General features: G+C 44.4%; 1 protein-coding gene across 3 annotated transcripts in view; it reads right to left on the bottom strand.

The window, feature by feature from the left end:
* LOC126547039 (uncharacterized) overlaps positions 1-17,914 on the bottom strand; it is a 42,076-nt gene that overhangs the window by 13,813 nt on the left and 10,349 nt on the right. For all 3 annotated transcript variants that reach the window (XM_055062863.2, XM_072288478.1, XM_050194870.3), the window contains 3 exons: positions 12,253-12,488; positions 10,233-10,440; positions 6,735-6,860 (listed from right to left, as the gene is read on the bottom strand). In XM_055062863.2, the coding sequence (XP_054918838.2) occupies positions 6,735-6,860; positions 10,233-10,440; positions 12,253-12,488 (570 nt within the window). The remainder of the gene's footprint in view (positions 1-6,734; positions 6,861-10,232; positions 10,441-12,252; positions 12,489-17,914) is intronic.

Below are 17,914 nucleotides of genomic sequence, written 5' to 3'. Positions count from 1 at the left end.
CAGCTTCACCGCAATACTTGCCCACCTGTCTCACGTGAAAGCATCAGCGAGCACTCAGTTTCTCATTTCGGTACCAGCAAATCTTCCCCGGGGTCTTTGCACGCAGCATTCACAGCTATCACCGCCTATCCTATTGCGATAAGCATCTTCACCTATCTGTTTCACAACGCGTGGTGTCATTGGAAGCACAGTGCACGTTTTTAATAGGCGATAACCGAAACGCGCCGCCGTTCCCTGCTGCAGACTGCAGTCATATACGCATTCTGACCGCTAGATCCCATGTGAAAAGAGAAGACGCGAGGTGCGAACGCGATCGAGAGCAGTATACAGCCGCCCGTCTCACAGGAAAACGATGGCACACACTTTCTTATTCCGGTATCAGCAAATTTCCAGCTACGTCTTCGCACGCCAGATTCGCAGCTATCACCGCCAAACCTTTCGCGATAAGCACCTTCACCTATCTGCCTAGCAGCGCGTGGTGCGTAGTGCCAATGGTAGCATACAGCATGCTTTTAGTAGGCGATAATCTAAACTCTCCACCGTTGCCTGCTGCAGGCGTCGCTCACCAGCTCGGTTTCATTTTGGTTTCCAGTCGCCCTTTTAAAATACCGTCTCCTTTTTAAAATTTCGTCTCCTTCACAGTTGGCACAGTGGGTTGCTGAACTGCAAACGTCAGAAGAGTGTTCGATGGAGCTACACTTGGCACAAGTCGCACGCCCTCTGCAGGTTTGTGACCCGTGCCCAAAACGCTGACACTTAAAACATCGACGCGGGTTTGGAATGTATGGTCTGACACGTAGCTTGCAGTAACCGGTCTCGATTGATTCAGGAAGAATGCTGGTTCCAAAAGTTATGATAATGTGCCTAGTTGGTATTTCTTTGTCATCTCGTCTTATTTTAATCCTTTGCACCTTGACAACGTTCTGTTCCTGCCATCCCTCTAGTAATTCACTTTCACTAAGTTCGAGAAGGTCATCTTCCGAGATGACCCCGCGCACTGTATTCATCGTCCTGTGTGGGCCTACTGAGACGGTAATGCGCCCGAACGCTACAAGTTTCGAGAGTCTGTCGTACTGTGGCTTGTCGCGAACTTCGAGAAGAAGATCACCGCTTCCCATCTTTGTTACTTTATAACCTGGGCCTATTGCTTCTGTGAGGGATTTGGCTACAAGAAAAGGTGATATCATTCGGACTGTCTTAGTTTCGTGTTGGCTGTGAACAACGTGGTATTTCGGAAATGACTGTTTTGGTTGCACAAAAAAGCTGAAAGGATCATCGGTGCGCCCCCTCTTCAGGGAGCGATCAGGCAGTGGGGGAAAAGCGTTTGCCATACAAAGTTTGGAAATTCGGCGGCGATGGTGGCCACCCACCGCCGGGCCCAACAAGGGGACGCTACAAGGTCGGGAAAGTACCTGCAGACGCCAGCCATGCATCGCCGCTATAACCTAATATAAAATAACCTAATATAAAATACCCAAGTTTGGATAATTACACCAGGTTAACCCTTGCCGCCCAGAATACGGAAGTGAGAAGAAGTGATAAGGAGACAGGAAAGAAGAAACAGTGAGAGAGAAAGCAAAAGATGGAAGAGGGGGACGGAAAAGGCGACTGCCGATTTCCTCCAGGTGGGTCAGTCTGGAGGTGCCGTCTATGTGAAGCAGAGGCCGAAGAGGTGTGTTGCCTCCGCCGGGGGGCCTTAAAGGTCCAAACACCCAGCATCGGCTCAACCCCCAGGATCCCCCTTTCCCCAGACACGGCTAAGCCGCGCACGGCTACACACAGGTGGGGCCAACCCTCGTGTGCTCGGGTACGTGGTGTCGCAACACACCGAACGCCTGCTTACGCAGACACCCCTGCGGGGGGCGCAATGATCCGCACGACCCTTCGCATTACGTAGACGTCAACAATAGTTGAGGCTGTTAAATTTTTTTTTGGTTACTCCGGATCGTACGTTTTCCCGGTTAGTATGTTTTTTTTCCAAAACGTATGAATGAGGTTCTACAGTGTATCAGAGACTGACTGAATTAAAACAGACACTATGCATGGCTCAGCCTTTGAATTATTTAGTCACTGACAGCTAATTCAGACTTGTAGAGGACCGCTAGAAGTCAATACAGTAGAACCTCATTGATGCGATCCCGTTGCATACGATTTCCCGGTGCCTGCAATTGAGAACACTAAAAATGACCCACTACAGTTACGTTTCTTTTTTACCAATTCATACGTTCCAGGAGAACATGACCTTTCAGCCCCAACATTCAGTTCATCGCCAAACCGTGACAATATGATACGTTTTGTGGCCATTAGATCCCATGTAAACAAGAAAAGGCAAGAGCCGCACGCGACTGAGAACAAACAGTAGCCGCCCGCCACAGCAGCTTCTCCGCTGAACTCGCCCGTCAGTCTCACGCACAAGAAAACATAGGTGCACACTCACTTTCCTATTCTGGTATCAACAAATATCTTCCGCGGTCATAGCATGCTGCATTCTCACCTATCGCCGCCAACCCTATTGTGATAAGCACCTTCACTTAACTGTTTCACAGCGCGTGTGACAGTGCTGTTGGAAGCGTACTGCACGCTTTTAACAGGCGACAACCCACACATGCTGCCGTTCCAAGCTGCAGGCAGCGGGGAAGCGTGAGTGATGTTTCGCTCAGGTGGCATCGTATTCCACCGTCGCCCCGAAGCATGATTTCATTTTTGTTTTGCAGAGGAAAATCACAATGTGGCGATTGAAGGACAACGGTCGCTCGGGCACATCAGCTTTGCACACATCGGCGTCTCTTGCCGCAACAATTCGCACCAAGTGGGCACGTCAAAACTTTCCACCAAAATGCCATGCCACACTTTTAGAAACTGCACTTAGGCTGGATTCGCAGAACACAAACGTAACCTTGCCAAAGCCACGAAAACAACAACGCAAGCCTCGTGGCACTCGACCCCCACCACCAGCTCGGCGCGCATTGGCATTGACATCTTGTGCTGCAACAATTAGTGCAACACAGTGTATTACGTAGATGTCAACTAAGTCTGCCAATTTTTTTTTCAAGTGACTTCAGATCATACGTTTTCCCTGTTAGTACTTTTTTTAGATTCTGGGGTTTTACGTGCCAAAACCACGATTTGATTATGAAATACGCCGTAGTGGGGGACTCTGGATTAATTTTTGCCACCAGGGGATCTTTAATGTGCCCCCCAATGCATGGGACAGTTCTTTCTTGCGTTTTTTTATTGCAACAGCAATTATATATGGACACTGCAAGTACACTTCTGCCGTATAATATCCAAGCATGATAAAATCGTCGCCGCGTGCGAGGGTGAGCCGGTGATCGCGACCTAATCTCATGCTTCCTTCCCGCTTTCCTCCCCACATGAGGAAGCGTGCCGTCTTTCGGCAGGCACAAGGCTCCGGGCCACTGTATCTGCAATGCCATCTGCAACGGGGACAAGGTCCGCCATGGGAAGCAGGGTGTGCGCATTCTACTCGGGGCGGTGCAGTCAGCAGCGGGCGCCCGCCTGGGCCGCTGTATTTTGAAAGTAATCTGCGATGTGCAGAGTCCACTGCGCGCTGTCTTTCCGCGGCTTTGTCCGCGTTGAAGCAAGCAGCAGGGCAAAGGTCAATTTACTCGGTGCTGTTGCCATGCTTACTCACTCCAGTGTTTTGATAGAGAGCTTCTGCAATCATTGAGTGGGATGTGTTTATGTTTGCTTGTGTGCGCAGAACACCATGCTTATTAATTTAGTTAGTATGCCTATTTTACAACTTTATACGGCCGATAAAACTACTGTACTTTCTTAGTATAGCTGTCCACTAATTTTCTATCGCAATCAATGCTTCACCTTTTGGGCGAAACTGCAACCTTTATCAAAATGTATGAAGGAGGTTCTACTGTAACCAGCAATTCGAACTATTGGATTTGGCAGAAAATGAGCTACATATTTCACAAGTGGTCCATAGAGATGTGTCGTAGTCTCAGATACCGTCAGTTTTCCAAGATTTCATGTGACTAGCACCTGATGCATCAGTGCCTACGAGTGACGGCATTCTTGGCACAGTTCTAAGCATGCTGTCATCCGTTGACACGTCTCACGCTACAAAACAAAAAATAGTATCTTCGAAAGTGAGAGGACAAGAATACGGCCAAGTTTATCAACGTGTTGCAGCGTGCACGTACACTTACCTGCGACTGGGTCAGTTTGTATTTCAACCATTGTCATGCTTTCATTACAGATAGACAAAAGTACTGTCAATGCATAGACTGAAGCTTCATGTCCTGGCAACATACCGGAAGTCGACCGAGCTGCAATAGGTGCATGACCATTGTCCGGCGCTTCCCTCACTTAAAGCCCTCATCGGTGCAAACACAGAGAGTGACAAACAGTAAATGCAGGCTTTCAACACATAGCAGCTTGGTTGGGCGCTGTCAGTTTCGAGGAGGCACTGCCAACATGGCTGACAACCATGCAGAGAACGTATTAAAACCAAAATATTGCTATTCTTCCTCGATTCTGTGGCCAAATTGGCACGCTGGTGGCAGTCGTAAGTGTGCAGCTAAAGTGCCTAAGCATGGTTAACATTGTTTATATTTTTTTATATTATAGAGAGTACACGCAATATTTTTGTTGTAAATATATACCAATATCGCAACGTATCATGCGGGAACAAAACCATGTGAAAGGGGATTATAGAGTTAAACCTAGATATAACGAAGTCAGTAAAATCGGTATTTTGTTTTGTTATATCAAAATTTTGTTGTATAGAAATTCAGCCTTTTATGCAATATATATACAGTTTCCAATGGATTTTTCTTACACGGAAAGACGCCGTAGAATTTTTCAAATTATTGGGCAATCGAAAAAAGCAAATTTGAATGAGAAAATCCATTTTAATAAATTTACAGTCGGTGTGAATGATGCAATTTTATGCCATGTACGGCGGTATGAAAAGCGAAGCCAGCCACGCATTCGCGTGCACTCCGGCCCCACAGCTGATGGCGTCGCCGCACTGGGATGACGTATTAAGAAAAGCGCCAGCAAAGGGGAGAGAATGCTTCGTCTGCCCCTCGCTTCAACGGGTCACGGAAACTAAAGATTACACAACCTCCAATATTAAACGTGCAGTAAGACAGTTTACATGGTACCACGCCATATCAGCACACCCACCCTTTGCACATGCGGTAATTACCTCTAAAGCAGGGTGCACGGCTGCATATGCACTAAACTGCACTTACAGCCACGCGCAGCCACGGCTAAGATGCGTGCCTGAAATAGAGACACACGCCAACTTACCCCCCACTCCGCCCCCGCCCCCACCCTCGCATGCGCTTGATCACGTTACCCCGAGCTCGCTCCCCTCCCCCGCTTTCCCTTTGCTCGTGTGGGAAGGTGGCACTTGTGAAGCCACCATCTTTCTTCTCTCACCCTTGCACACTTTCACTGACACCTAAAGCACACAAGTGCGCAGGGCATGAGGTGTCCTCTGCTGAGAGACAGTTACTGTGATGCACTTTATCCTACTTTCACCTCTTTTCATTACGAATCTCCTTGGATAGGATCTTATCGCATTTGGACTTTATACAGAACATAATGCGGCTCCAGTTCGGCGGTCGCTTTTGTCGCGTGGCGTGCTATTTTTGAGAGGTGCATGTGCAAACAGCAGTTTGTAATTCAATCATTTGATGATCCGAGTCCACGAAAGTTTGCATTTATTGTCTCGGAATTCCGTTGCGGTGGCGATGAAATTTCGTTATATTGAAATCACAGACAAAAAAAAATTAAATTATGGGGTTTTACGTGCCAAAACCACTTTCTGATTATGAGGCACGCCGTAGTGGAGGACTCTGGAAATTTCGACCACCTGGGGTTCTTTAACGTGCACCTAAATCTAAGCACACGGGTGTTTTCGCATTTTGCCCCCATCGAAATGCGGCCGCCGTGGCTGGGATTCGATCCCGCGATCTCGTGCTCAGCAGCTTAACACCATAGCCACTGAGCAACCACAGCGGGTAAAATCGCAGACAAACGCACTTCATTATACTGAGGTTTTAAATACATGGTCTATGGACAAGAGGTTATGAAAAGCTAAATACTTCGTTATATTGAGGTTTAACTGTAATACATAGACATCTATGAGCCCTTTGCTGGGACTGGGCTATAGCGATGTTATACCCGAGAAAATGTATGAATAAGGAACATATCAGCAGGGTTCTACTGTGTTTTCACCAATTTGCTTTAGTAAGCCAATTTTTGTCCTCGTATCAAGGATATTCCAGCACCTAATTATCGCAAGAGAGCTGAAAGGCATTGCATGTCAAAGTTGTGATGGCAACTATGTGCTGTAGGTTTTGGCCCAGGAAATACTATATGGACATTGGAAAAAAAAATTTTACCTTTAGAAAATGAAGGCTCTGTATCGCCACCACAGTTCTCCGAATTTAAAATTGTGCACAACAGCACCGCAAGCACTGCCCACAACATGCTTCATGCCTCATTTGTTTTGTTTTTAAGCATCTATATGGTAGGTGAGAGATGCGTTAAGTTCCACTCAGCAGACTGTGCTTCGTTTTTATAAACCTGCTGTTTCTAGGAGAGAGATAAGCAAGGTTTCTAGACTTGGATTTACACATAGCCTAGTTGACATTCCATGCTTGAAATTTCTGAATGATGCTTATGTATAAAGATAAGATGGCATGGCTCTTCAGACACTTGTGATACCGGAGGAAGGAACAAACCAGCTTATGAAATGTGCCAGGCGTGTCGTCCTCATCCATTGACACCGCCTCAATGGAACTGGATGTTGCCGAGAGGGACTTCGGCAAGGAGGCAGCCACCACTTCATCCTCACCACTGCAGTTATCCTGCCACAGAAGGATATAAAATATATAACAATTAGCTGCCTTGACATGACTAGCAGAGGCAAGCCTGCTTAAAGCTTTGATTTGATTTTGATTAAAATGGCAGAGGTAGTAGTAATATTTCTTCAATGTCATCATAAAAATTTCGCTGTTATATCTCAACTTCTTTATTTACAAATTTCTTCTTTTGGGCTTGTCCCAAGCCTGTACAACTTACAAAATTACTCGTTCAATTCACTTATTCAAAGCACCGTGCATTCCAAAAAGAATAATTGAGGGCGTGACATCCTTAGATTGTCTTTAGTTCTCATTTTTTATGAGGTGACTGCACAACAGGCTGACGAAACTAGTTGAATCATTAATTCAGAAAAAGTTGCACTGGACAAGCAAGAATGTCATGTCCTGAACTGCACTTCAAAAAAATGTAAAAAAAATAAATAGACCTAGCAGTCATGAAGAAATCAACAGGAACAGCTGAGCAGGAGGCAAGAAAAAGTTGAGAAAATGGCTTTCAAAGGTGTGCCTTTGATTTAAAGGTATCAAAAGGCAACAGGACTGTAGTCATTGACGTCCTATCAATTGCAGGGCTTCTGGAGTGTTTTGCCTTTAGTCTGAAGGGCTTTTCTTGCCTTTTTTCGCCCAAGGCAGCCTTTTCCGCTGCTCTGTGAGGAGGAAGTTGGCCAGGTTGCAGACCAAATATTGCACAATATCCCACAAAAGCACAGTGGGTCCCAGGAATGTATTTGCATACAGCCTTGTTGATGGCCTTCTCTAGTGGAGCAGGAGGCTTACTCGTTAGCACCACTCAGATAATGCCTCTGTCGCATTCAATGGCCCATTTTTGTCCTTTTGTAGCAGTGACCAGATGGCTAAAAGGCTTTCAGCAGCATTTTGAATTTTGTTTCCTAGACAACTGAGGAGCTAGCTGCACAATAGAAATGCACAGCAATGCAGCTGAAACATGCATGGCTTGAAAGCCAGCACTTGCGTGGAGGTTTACCCGGTGTTTTTGCGGCCTAATGTTTGCACCAGTTACCATACTTTGAGAACATTGTATTGCACAAACTTTTTCCCTTTGAACCTTGTGAGGGCCTGGAGAGCTTACGGAATGCAGTAGAAAGATTGTTGAATATTGTGAGCAAAGCTGAATGTGACATTCTTGGTCTCCCCCTAATTTGCACTTTCTTTTTTTCACCGTCACATCAGACACACACTTTGGGTGTGAACGAATTGAAATAAGCCAAAAAAGCGAGGAAGTTGCAACCTGCACTGTAGCTCAAGAAACTGACAAAAAAATAAAATGAAAGCCAGACTTCAGTGGACTTCAGTGCGTGACGTGCTCGATCGCCAAAACTGGGAAGCCGATATACGAAATGCTTAGCCGCAGGTCTGAGGAGTTTGTGCGCAATGTTCTTGATCGCCAAGTCTAATGCGCTGATGCGCGAAATGCCTAACCGCAGGTCCTCAGGACTGCTTGCGCGATGTGCTTGGAAATAAACTTGGAAGCGAAGTCCAAAGCACCATCGCTCTAAAACCTTATCCACGTGTCCGAGGATACCACGCGCAAAGTGCTTGGTCGCGAAGTCAGTGTCGGCGATGCTTGGAATGCTTAGCCATGGGGTCTGATATGTACAGTAGCGGAGGGGCCAGCCGCACTTCTGCGATACCCGCACCACGCTCATTTCGACACTCTTTGAGGTCAGGGTGGTCAAGACGTCGAGAGCTCGCTAGGTGCAAAGAGCAGACAACAGCCCTACGAAGCGAGCGCCAGAACAATGGCAAACCGCGTTGTAGTCATGTGGTGGGGTGCAGCCAATCGGAGATTCCGAATGGCCTTCAATCATTTGTTTTTTGCGCGCTTGTTCTGTACGAAGGAGACAGCTGAAGCAGCAAATTTGAAGACTGAGAAATGCACTTTCCAACGAGACCAAGATAGCCATGCTCGGTTTATATGTAAAAACTGCAATATGATTATGAGGCACGCCGTAGTAGGGGATTCTGGACTAAATTTGACCACCTGGGTTTCTGCAATGTGCCCCCAATGCACGGCACACAGGTATAACACACTAACTTAGGCTGGTTGGTACATGTCTGAAGAAAACAAGTAACAGTGCTGAGCAATGGGACGTGACAGACCGACGAAGACTGTCTCAGTCAGGTCCCGTTGTTCAGCGCCGTTTACTTGTTTTCTTCAGGCACACAGGTGTCCTTGGATTTCGCCCCCATTGAAATACAGCTGCCACAGCCGGGATTTGACCCTGTGCCCCCTTCAGGCTTAGACACTCTGCTGAGATCCCCACAAAGAACTGTTTACGCACCCAATTGCTTTAAGTGGTAATGCTGTTGGAATGTCTCTACGTGCACATATGGGCAGCCAAAATGCAACAAAGTAGTAGTGTAAAACCTACTCCATGCTGATGGTGCGCCACTATCATCTCAGCAGTGTGTCATGGCTGTGCATTTGGTACATTTACCTAAAGCAGGTTATAAACTTTGTTGCATATCCACAGCAGGCAAAAAGCAAACACCAGAGCACGGATGCACTCGGCACAGACTGCGCAGAGACAAGATGGCTGCCGAACCCACACAGCATTTTGTGGCTACTGGGGTCGTGCTTATTTTTCTAACATGGTGTGCTACAGTTAACCAAGATGGCAGAAGAAAGGCTCGACTCCAGTTGGACGAGGCACATACTCTGCAGGCAGCTGCAAATGAAGCAGAAAATGGAGCGCATTCCCTCATGATTCCTATAATGCCTTGCCGGCAGCCACTTGAGGGCATGCACCTCTTTCTAAAGTCTTCTATTTAGATACACACACTCAAGCAGAGCCAGAACTGCAGACAGAAAACCAGTGACAATAGCATAACCACATTACACAGCTGACAAAAGATGTGAAGATATACTGGGTGCACAAGAACCAGTCGCTTTTCTTTTTATTCAAGTGCATAGTATGCATTTGCACAAACCCACCCCCGAAGCTAAATTCGTTGACAGGCTGAACTTGCAACTGTGCGCACTGCAAATGAGTGCCAAACTTGTGCCACAACAGAAAAAGCTATGTTCCTGGAAGCCTTAGCACCAGCTTTTAGAATGCATGCATTTCTTACGTCCCATTCCGTACAGCCTAGGCAGTTGATAAAATGTAAACATAGGCATGGAGTGCAAAAGGCAGTTTCCACACCTTCATCCATATTGTATTTCGCACTAAGTCCACTACCACTGCACTTCAAATAATCCAGTATAACATGCATGCACTTCGGACGAGACAGTCACAAAATTCGAAAATCCACCATTTCGGATAAAGGAACTGCCTTGAACCAAGAAGAACAATGCAGGTAAACATTCCATATTCTTGTCACCACATGCATACATACCATGTCACATAGCAGCCAAGGTTCATTTGAGTCAGAGACTTTAGCACATTCCCCACTGCAAAGACTGGTTTGACTGTCCTTGAAGTTGCCAACTGGTGCACTGACATGATGCAGCTTGGCACAGCCAAAGCCTCGCACTGCCTTTTCTAGCTCCTTCTCCCCCGTTTTGGCAAAGTGCAGCTGTGGCACTCCTGTTGTCACATTTGGGCTGTACAGAAAGATGCAACAATAGGTATAGGCCCAAGGAGCGCTGACAAATCACAGTAAACCGAAAAAAATTGTGTACAAATAACGAACAATAAGAATACCATATTGTGCATCTTCAGTGAAAAATTCATTAGCCACTTCTTAAAAGCTATCAGTAGCTCATATCCCGATGCACGCTGTATTATTGGTGTGTGCAATTACAGCATAATGGCAAGAAAGTTGAAATCCATGGGCCACTACTGTCAAGCTGAACCTTGTCAGGTCATGGTTTTGCAACTGCAAATGTGAGACATCACAACTATGGCTAAAGAATGAGCAGGGATGGTAGTACTACTGCATTAAGGACTGCTACCACTGTGATGAAATTCTGAACCTTCAACTGTATAGATTTCCTGGCAAGCCAAGGGAACATGAACACAGCAAGAAATGGACTGGCATTGATTAATGTTTTTTTGGTGGCTGCTACAACTGTTGTGGTTGCGATGTGGAAAACTGCCAACTGGTCATTTTCGTTTTCATTAATGTAGATGTAGATCACAACTGCCACACAGTGCTTAAGGTTTCGTGATGTTTCATACCTGCAACAACAAGTTTCACATTTGAGCGCATGGTCGGCCTAGTTTGGCTGCAAGATTAAATTGCGTAACACCAAAAAGCTGGCATATCCCACGTCCTATGAGAATCGATATTATGCAAAGCAGTGTGCGGGGAGCCTACCAAGTTAACGAAATGACCATGAGAGCACCAAGATGAAGGCGGCTGTTTTATGACCTACATGAGATTCATGTGATGACCAATCATGTATTGTTCGTCATACACTCTTGTCATACCATGCCAATTTTGGTACACACCAAGTTAACGAAACGACCATGAGAGCACCAAGACGTAGGCGGACATGTGGGGGGGGGCAGACCGATCGATTGATCCATCAAAAGACGCAGTGTAAAATGTAGGCGGGCGGATTGATCGATCGATAGATACTGTCAAAGTGGCAAATGTTTGCCAAGAAATGCTTTGCATTTAAAATTTGGCCACACCTGCAGACTCTACTGAACTGCTTAATTAAAACAACAGTACAGCATGTGGTGGCATCAAGAGAAAGCCAGTGTGTTTCGCCTGACGAGAATGTAGTTTCACCAGTACAGCGACACCCAGTGACTTCTCTCATGCCATGAATGTGCCCAGAGGTGTAGCATACAACCTTCCTCTTTAATTTAAATGAAATGGTGGAATTAGTTTCATTACTGCTGTAAATCACTAAGTTTGCACCATTTCTCCTACTCTAAACAAGTTGAGCATGCCATCACATTGCTGCTCTCTTAAAACTAAACCTGCATTTGTTTATTGCAAGAGTACGACTTTAATACAGAAGAAAAATGTTTTGATGCCAAACTTCTTGAATTCTTCACCCAAAGTGCGACACCACTGGCATTACAAAGCAAAATTACTGCTTTTATGGGGTTCTTTCTTTCATATTAAGATCATTCTTTATGAAAAAAAAAGCTGCAATACCCAGCTCAAGTTCTTGATTTATTTTCAAAAAGCAATGAAATGTATTCGATTTCATTATTGTTTTCATTGTTCATGTTAATAACTAAGCTCAGTCCGATATTGCATGACTACTTATAGGTGCGTCTGTTTTAAGTATACCTTACATTTACTACCTAACATTTCGAAGGATTGAAAGCGGTATGAATGTATTTACGCAGGGTAATATAATTTAGAATGACCTCACCGAGTCCAAGCAAATACTCGTTTCAAATAAGGATCAACATAGCTCATTTCAGTTACATATCTGCCATACTAAACTCACAGTTCAAGATCTTGCAGACAAGTGAAAGCATTGCTGTCATTCTTGAGTGTACCAGCAGCATACAGCTGAAGCACTGACAACAGGCTGCCTTGATATTGGTGTAACTTTGCCAAATCTGACTGAAGTTGCCTCTCCTGTTCAGCAGCCAGCAATTCAACCTGGTGGCACAACTGGTCCTTTCGTTGACAAACAGCAGCTATCTGCTGGTTGCAAGCAGTGTCTATGTCATCTTTGAGCTGAAGAAGAAAGTGAAATGCAGAGGTCAGGTCACAATCATAATACACACAATTGAAACAGTGAAAACATTGCTGCCTACACTAAACAAATCCACCCTGCTTGTCTTCTTGCTTTACAAAAACCTTTGTCCACTGTCAAATAATTAACTCATTAACAGTTGCTATCAGTTCAATATGCTTAGAACAGCTATACAACATATCTTTTTTTTATTTAGGAGAGCAAGGAACCTTTATTCAAATTTATGCTGTCATCCTTCCCAGTCAGATAGTTTTCCACAAAAACCTCCATTCCCCTAACAGAAAGCATTCCCAGCATGTAGCTATTTCATCAAGTAGCATGTTCTTTAATACCACTTTCTATGCATCAGTGCAAAAGAACTTCCACATCCTTTTCTTGTGTCAGTTTCCCAACAACAGAGGCATTGCACACCGACTACATGCCCATTCAGTCTCAACAGCACCACCATCTACATTGCACATTACAGAATTGTATAGAGAACACCCCTGTACACATTACTTTTAGTATACCCCAAGCACAAACCTTTCGTGGGAGATACACACACACTTTTAAAGTAAAGCTTTTTTCTGTGACCCCTCCTGGACTTTTCCAATTGCGGCTGCTGTCTTGCCCAATAGCTCACACTTCTAAAAAAATGCAACAGATCCATCGAGTTAGAATCTACATACAGTGAAGCTTTGTGCGAGTACATAAGGGTTAAAACACAAGTTTGTGTTCATAGAACGTCCGCAATAAGTGACACGGAAGGCATTATTCAGGCATTGTAGAGAGGCTAATGCAATGCCACAATGCATGCGAGCTTTCTGGGTTTTTTTTTTTCCCTGGCACAGCCAGCACTGCCGCTGCAACGGATGCAAGCACCATCTGGTGGTACTGCAAGGAACCCAGCAGCATGCATTGTTCGCTAGGTGGCCTATTCGGCAAGATAACAGCAAGGCCGCAGCACCTACGGTCACGAAACCTGGCGAGATTCGCTAAGCAAAGCTTAGCTTTAAAAAAAAAAAATCATGTGACCACAGGTGGGCTCGAGTGTCAGTCCCCCAGCACAGCTGCCCCATGCTCAACCTATTAGGCCACAATTGTGCGTATAGTTCTATGGTGCCAACACCAGCTCCAAGATGTTTGCCGCATCTCGCATTGCTTAGCACGAGTGCATGAGAGAACACGAGCGCGTGCCAGTTCCCTTTCATGCCAATGACGAAGAAACGAATAGGACATATTTCTAGCATTTGATTAACCACTTCACAAAAGCTTCCCTCCACTTGGATTTCAAGGTGTGCATTGGATCTGCATAATTTTTAAACAATAATTTACCTTTAGGCACAGCACAAGCAGCAACAAACTAGGAACAGCACAGACTGAAAAGTGATTGGCACACAGTGGCTTCCTCATGGACTTTACTGTTGTCGATTTCGCGTTCTTCAGGAACTTGCCTGTAATAATGTGGCTCAAAGCAAGTATCCCTCGTGTCCTTTCAGTATCAGAAGACTTAACAGCAGAAGCTGAGACACAGGCAAAATTTTTTGCGAACAATTTATTGTTTTGCAAAAATAACGCAACATTTGTTAAATCATAGAAAGAGCACCAATTCAGGTGAGTTTGCAGATATGCAAAGTGACAATGCTGTGAGCCACTGTCATTAATGTATATGTCAGTGACTGCAAACAATGGTGCTCAGATGTACTGCATATTTCACACTACTAAAAGAGTCCCTGAAACGTTTTTTTGTCGTACACCTAGACACAGAGGTTATCTTTCAAGGAACGCTTTCTCATAAGAATTTCATGTCAGCGCGCTATAACACAGGTACAAGTGGTTAAACATTATGCTCCCGTTAAGGAGAGACGCTCCTCGAAACAACTTTTTTTTTATCACTTGTATTAGATGTTTCAAAATTCACTGAAAAATTGAGTTTTCTATGCAGATTTCAAATATGGCAATACTTTTTGTGTAGCTGTTATAGTTTTAGAGTTATGTGATGCACAATGGCAAAATATTGTTATGCAAACAAAGGATTGAGACTGCAGACTATTTACAAAGTATATGTACACGGGGTAACTGCAGCGCTGGCCAGTTCAGCGGACAGCTCAAGAGCCAGAGAGCGTTCGTCTTCGTCTGGGCGCCCGCGTGCATCGGCCACAAGAAACACGCAATATGCATGTATCAATACAGTCATCGTTATGGGCACTTATTTATGGAATAAATTTTCACGAAAAGCATTCATGCTGTAGCTTGTTTAGCTCTTTGTAGATCGCACAGTGCCAATATCTAGCAAAACAGTGTGTACAATTACTGTTCAAAAAAATTTGAACATTTCACCTAATTTTTCTTTCTCAATTCTCTGAAACATAACCATGTACTTTTGCAACTTAGTGCTTGTAGATATTGCAATTTCAAGTAGATAATAGCACTGTACACTTCAAAGTTAAGTATGCTAACTTTCATTAGCATAAGACAATTGCAAGTGTACAAGGTTAATTTCATGCGACTGTGAAAAAAAAAATTGTTGAAGTGTCCTAATTTTTTTTAGTTCCAGTAATTGTACATGTTTGAATAGATATCGGCACTTTGCAGTCTACAAAGAGCTAAATAAGCTACAGCACAAAGCGTTTTGCGAAAATTTATTACACAATAAAGTGCCCGCAAAATCACTATTTTGCCATTGTGTAGGACTTAAGAACTATAGAAGCTACACAGAAACCAATGACACATTTCAAATCTGCTTGAAATGATCTATAAGTGGGTGGATTTTCAAATCTCTAGTACAAATATTAAATTTTTTTTGAGCAGCAGTTCCCCTTAGGCTGCGGCAATCCCCTTGAACTTTTACACCATGAGGCCATCAGTATCCCGCCTCCTTCAAGCACTAATGCAAGTGTTGCCTACTTCCAGTTTGAACTGAGCGTGTCCGCACGTCTTTTTCCTCGTTTTTCTACATGGAGCTCAATTTAAAGGTGAACTGCATGCGGCAGATGCAGATCTGATGGCACTACACACAATTTTCACTTTTCTTTTTTTTTAGATGCTACATGAAGCAAAACACAGACGTATGTTGCCACAGGCATTCGCCGCATCGGTGCAAGCACGTATGTAAGGTACAAACTACAATGTAGCTGTTTCTGGTAGTACATCAGTTTGGAAATTGCCTGATGACATGAAAATATCTAATATGTACGCTTACGACCGTTTCTATATTACGTTTATAGATTTCTTAGCATCCATCAGAGGAAAAAGGAAGTGCTGCTGCTAAACTAACTTGTGAATGCAGTGAAATGGGCTATTTATAATGTTTTCACTACTCTAGAATGTAAAAAAAAGAAAAAGAAGTACATCTGTCAGGAATTAAACCCACTTCTTGCATGCGAGGCAGAGGCTGTACCACCACACCAAACTAACTCAAGATGGCAGCTTTGAGAGACATTTTGACAGGTTGTAAAGCATGTTAAATTTCCTTGATAATGCTTTTTTTCCGGATCTCAAATTGTTAGGTTATTTTTCTGCTATCAATTTGGGCGAATTATATACAAAACTTGGCTCTCTGGCAAATGCAGAACCTGCAGTTACCGATGATTCTTTTCAAAGCTACGGGTGACTGCTGTGTTGACCAAGGAAGCTGGTGTTGACATGCAGCGCTCACGTCTTCTACAGCATGTAGCCCCTGCTGTATACTCCCTTTACACATCTGCAGTGCAAGATGAGTGTAATACTGCATCGGTGCCATTTGTGTTCCTGCCACCAAAGAAGACATCGCTGCTCCTATTTTCATGCGAGAACCCCTTCGCATCCCGATCGGCTGCCATCACCAGAGCTGTAGTAGACGATCTGCACTATCAGGCAGAAGTGGGCCACTGATTTAAAGAAATGTCTAGATTTATTACATTTGTGCACTTATTCTTAAGGGTATACAAATTACTATGCATATGTATGCATAGTAATTTGAATATAAGTAACTGAATATAAGCTTAGTGCATCGGCATGTTTCAAGCATTCCCGTTGACGCAACATAGGTAGCCAATCAGCTCACCCGACTGACATCATGCACGCCTGCTACGTAGCACGAGATGGGGTGGCTCAAAACTCAATGGAGCAGCACTGCTGCAATCGGTAGCGATGCACATTTTTAAAACCTTATAATAAATTACCGTATTTTTCGGTGTATAAGTCCCAGCTTTTTTCTGAATTTTTCGTCAGTGTGTCTTATAGAACGGTGTGACAAAATTTATTTCCTCCCCCCCCCCCCCATCCCCGCCCAAAAAATCGGATAGGAAGCATGCTGGGTTGACCTCCTCTGGCAGGTGCTACGGGCAGTGTGCATGGAGGAGCCGGCTTCTCGTGATCAAGCTGCCGAGCGACGTGCAAGGAGGACAGAGCAGCAACGCAAGCGGCGGCAGGCTGACCATGAGCCGACCAACTCTGAAATTGTCGCATCTGCAGATTGTTTTCAAGATACAGCGCGTGCCACTGTGCAAACTATGCAGTTGGTACCCAAGTAAGCCCCCCTCCCTCCCTTCTGCGCAATTCGGCTCATTGTCACTGCTTTCACTCGCACGTACAGCATACGGCTACAGCGTACTAGAAGGGGGGTAGTGTGTTCAGGGAGGGCCCATGGCTGAGGCTCCTTTTGTAGAAATCGCCAGGTGGCGTCACTTCAGCTCGTAGCATCCATCCATTGTATGGAAGCCGCCATGTTTCCCCCGGCACGCTCTGCAACGACGGCTCGTTGCGACAGTTGTGCTTGAGAACTTTGGAGCTTTTTCTTTTTCTCAATTCAAGGTCCTCACATGCTTCAAGGCGGAGTATTGCATGAGGAGGAATAAGTAAAGCTAAACATTGAAAAGGATAGCGAGCAAACTTGTCGCATAAAATTTGGCATTATGAATTCAAGTGTTGTACAATAGTTAGCTGTAGAAGTCACAATTGTTGCTTATACATTGTTAGGCTGCAGAAAGTAACTGCGGAAATGCACATGCAATTGTTACAATTACGTGTCGCATGAAAAAGGTCATCAATGCAGATGTCACTCAATATATGGACATTCTGTAAAGAGTGGCTACTTAATTTCTGGAAGTCCCAGGATCAACACTATTGGAGATAGCAAAAGTATTAATAAACATTATAATGTAATTACTCAGTTATTTAGGTAATATCAGTAATGCAAACCAACAGTACACTTAGTTCCAATTAATCAGTAACTAATCAAGCAAATGAATAATTGATTTTGAGCTAATTCATTGTTAATCAGTGCTTAATTAATTCATTTATTTTATTTACATCATACTGCAGGCCGTGTGGCCCAAGCAGGAGGGGCAAGGTAACAAATAAATACATACTAAAGGCAGACTTGCGAAATATGATACTTGAGAAATGAAACAATATAGCATGAAACAGCAACGTTAATTAGGAAATA

The sequence above is a fragment of the Dermacentor andersoni genome, chromosome 1, assembly GCF_023375885.2.
Source record: "Dermacentor andersoni chromosome 1, qqDerAnde1_hic_scaffold, whole genome shotgun sequence".
Classification (NCBI taxonomy): domain Eukaryota; kingdom Metazoa; phylum Arthropoda; class Arachnida; order Ixodida; family Ixodidae; genus Dermacentor; species Dermacentor andersoni.
Note: the sequence above shows the minus strand (reverse complement) of the source record. Positions and strands in the feature narration are given on the sequence as shown.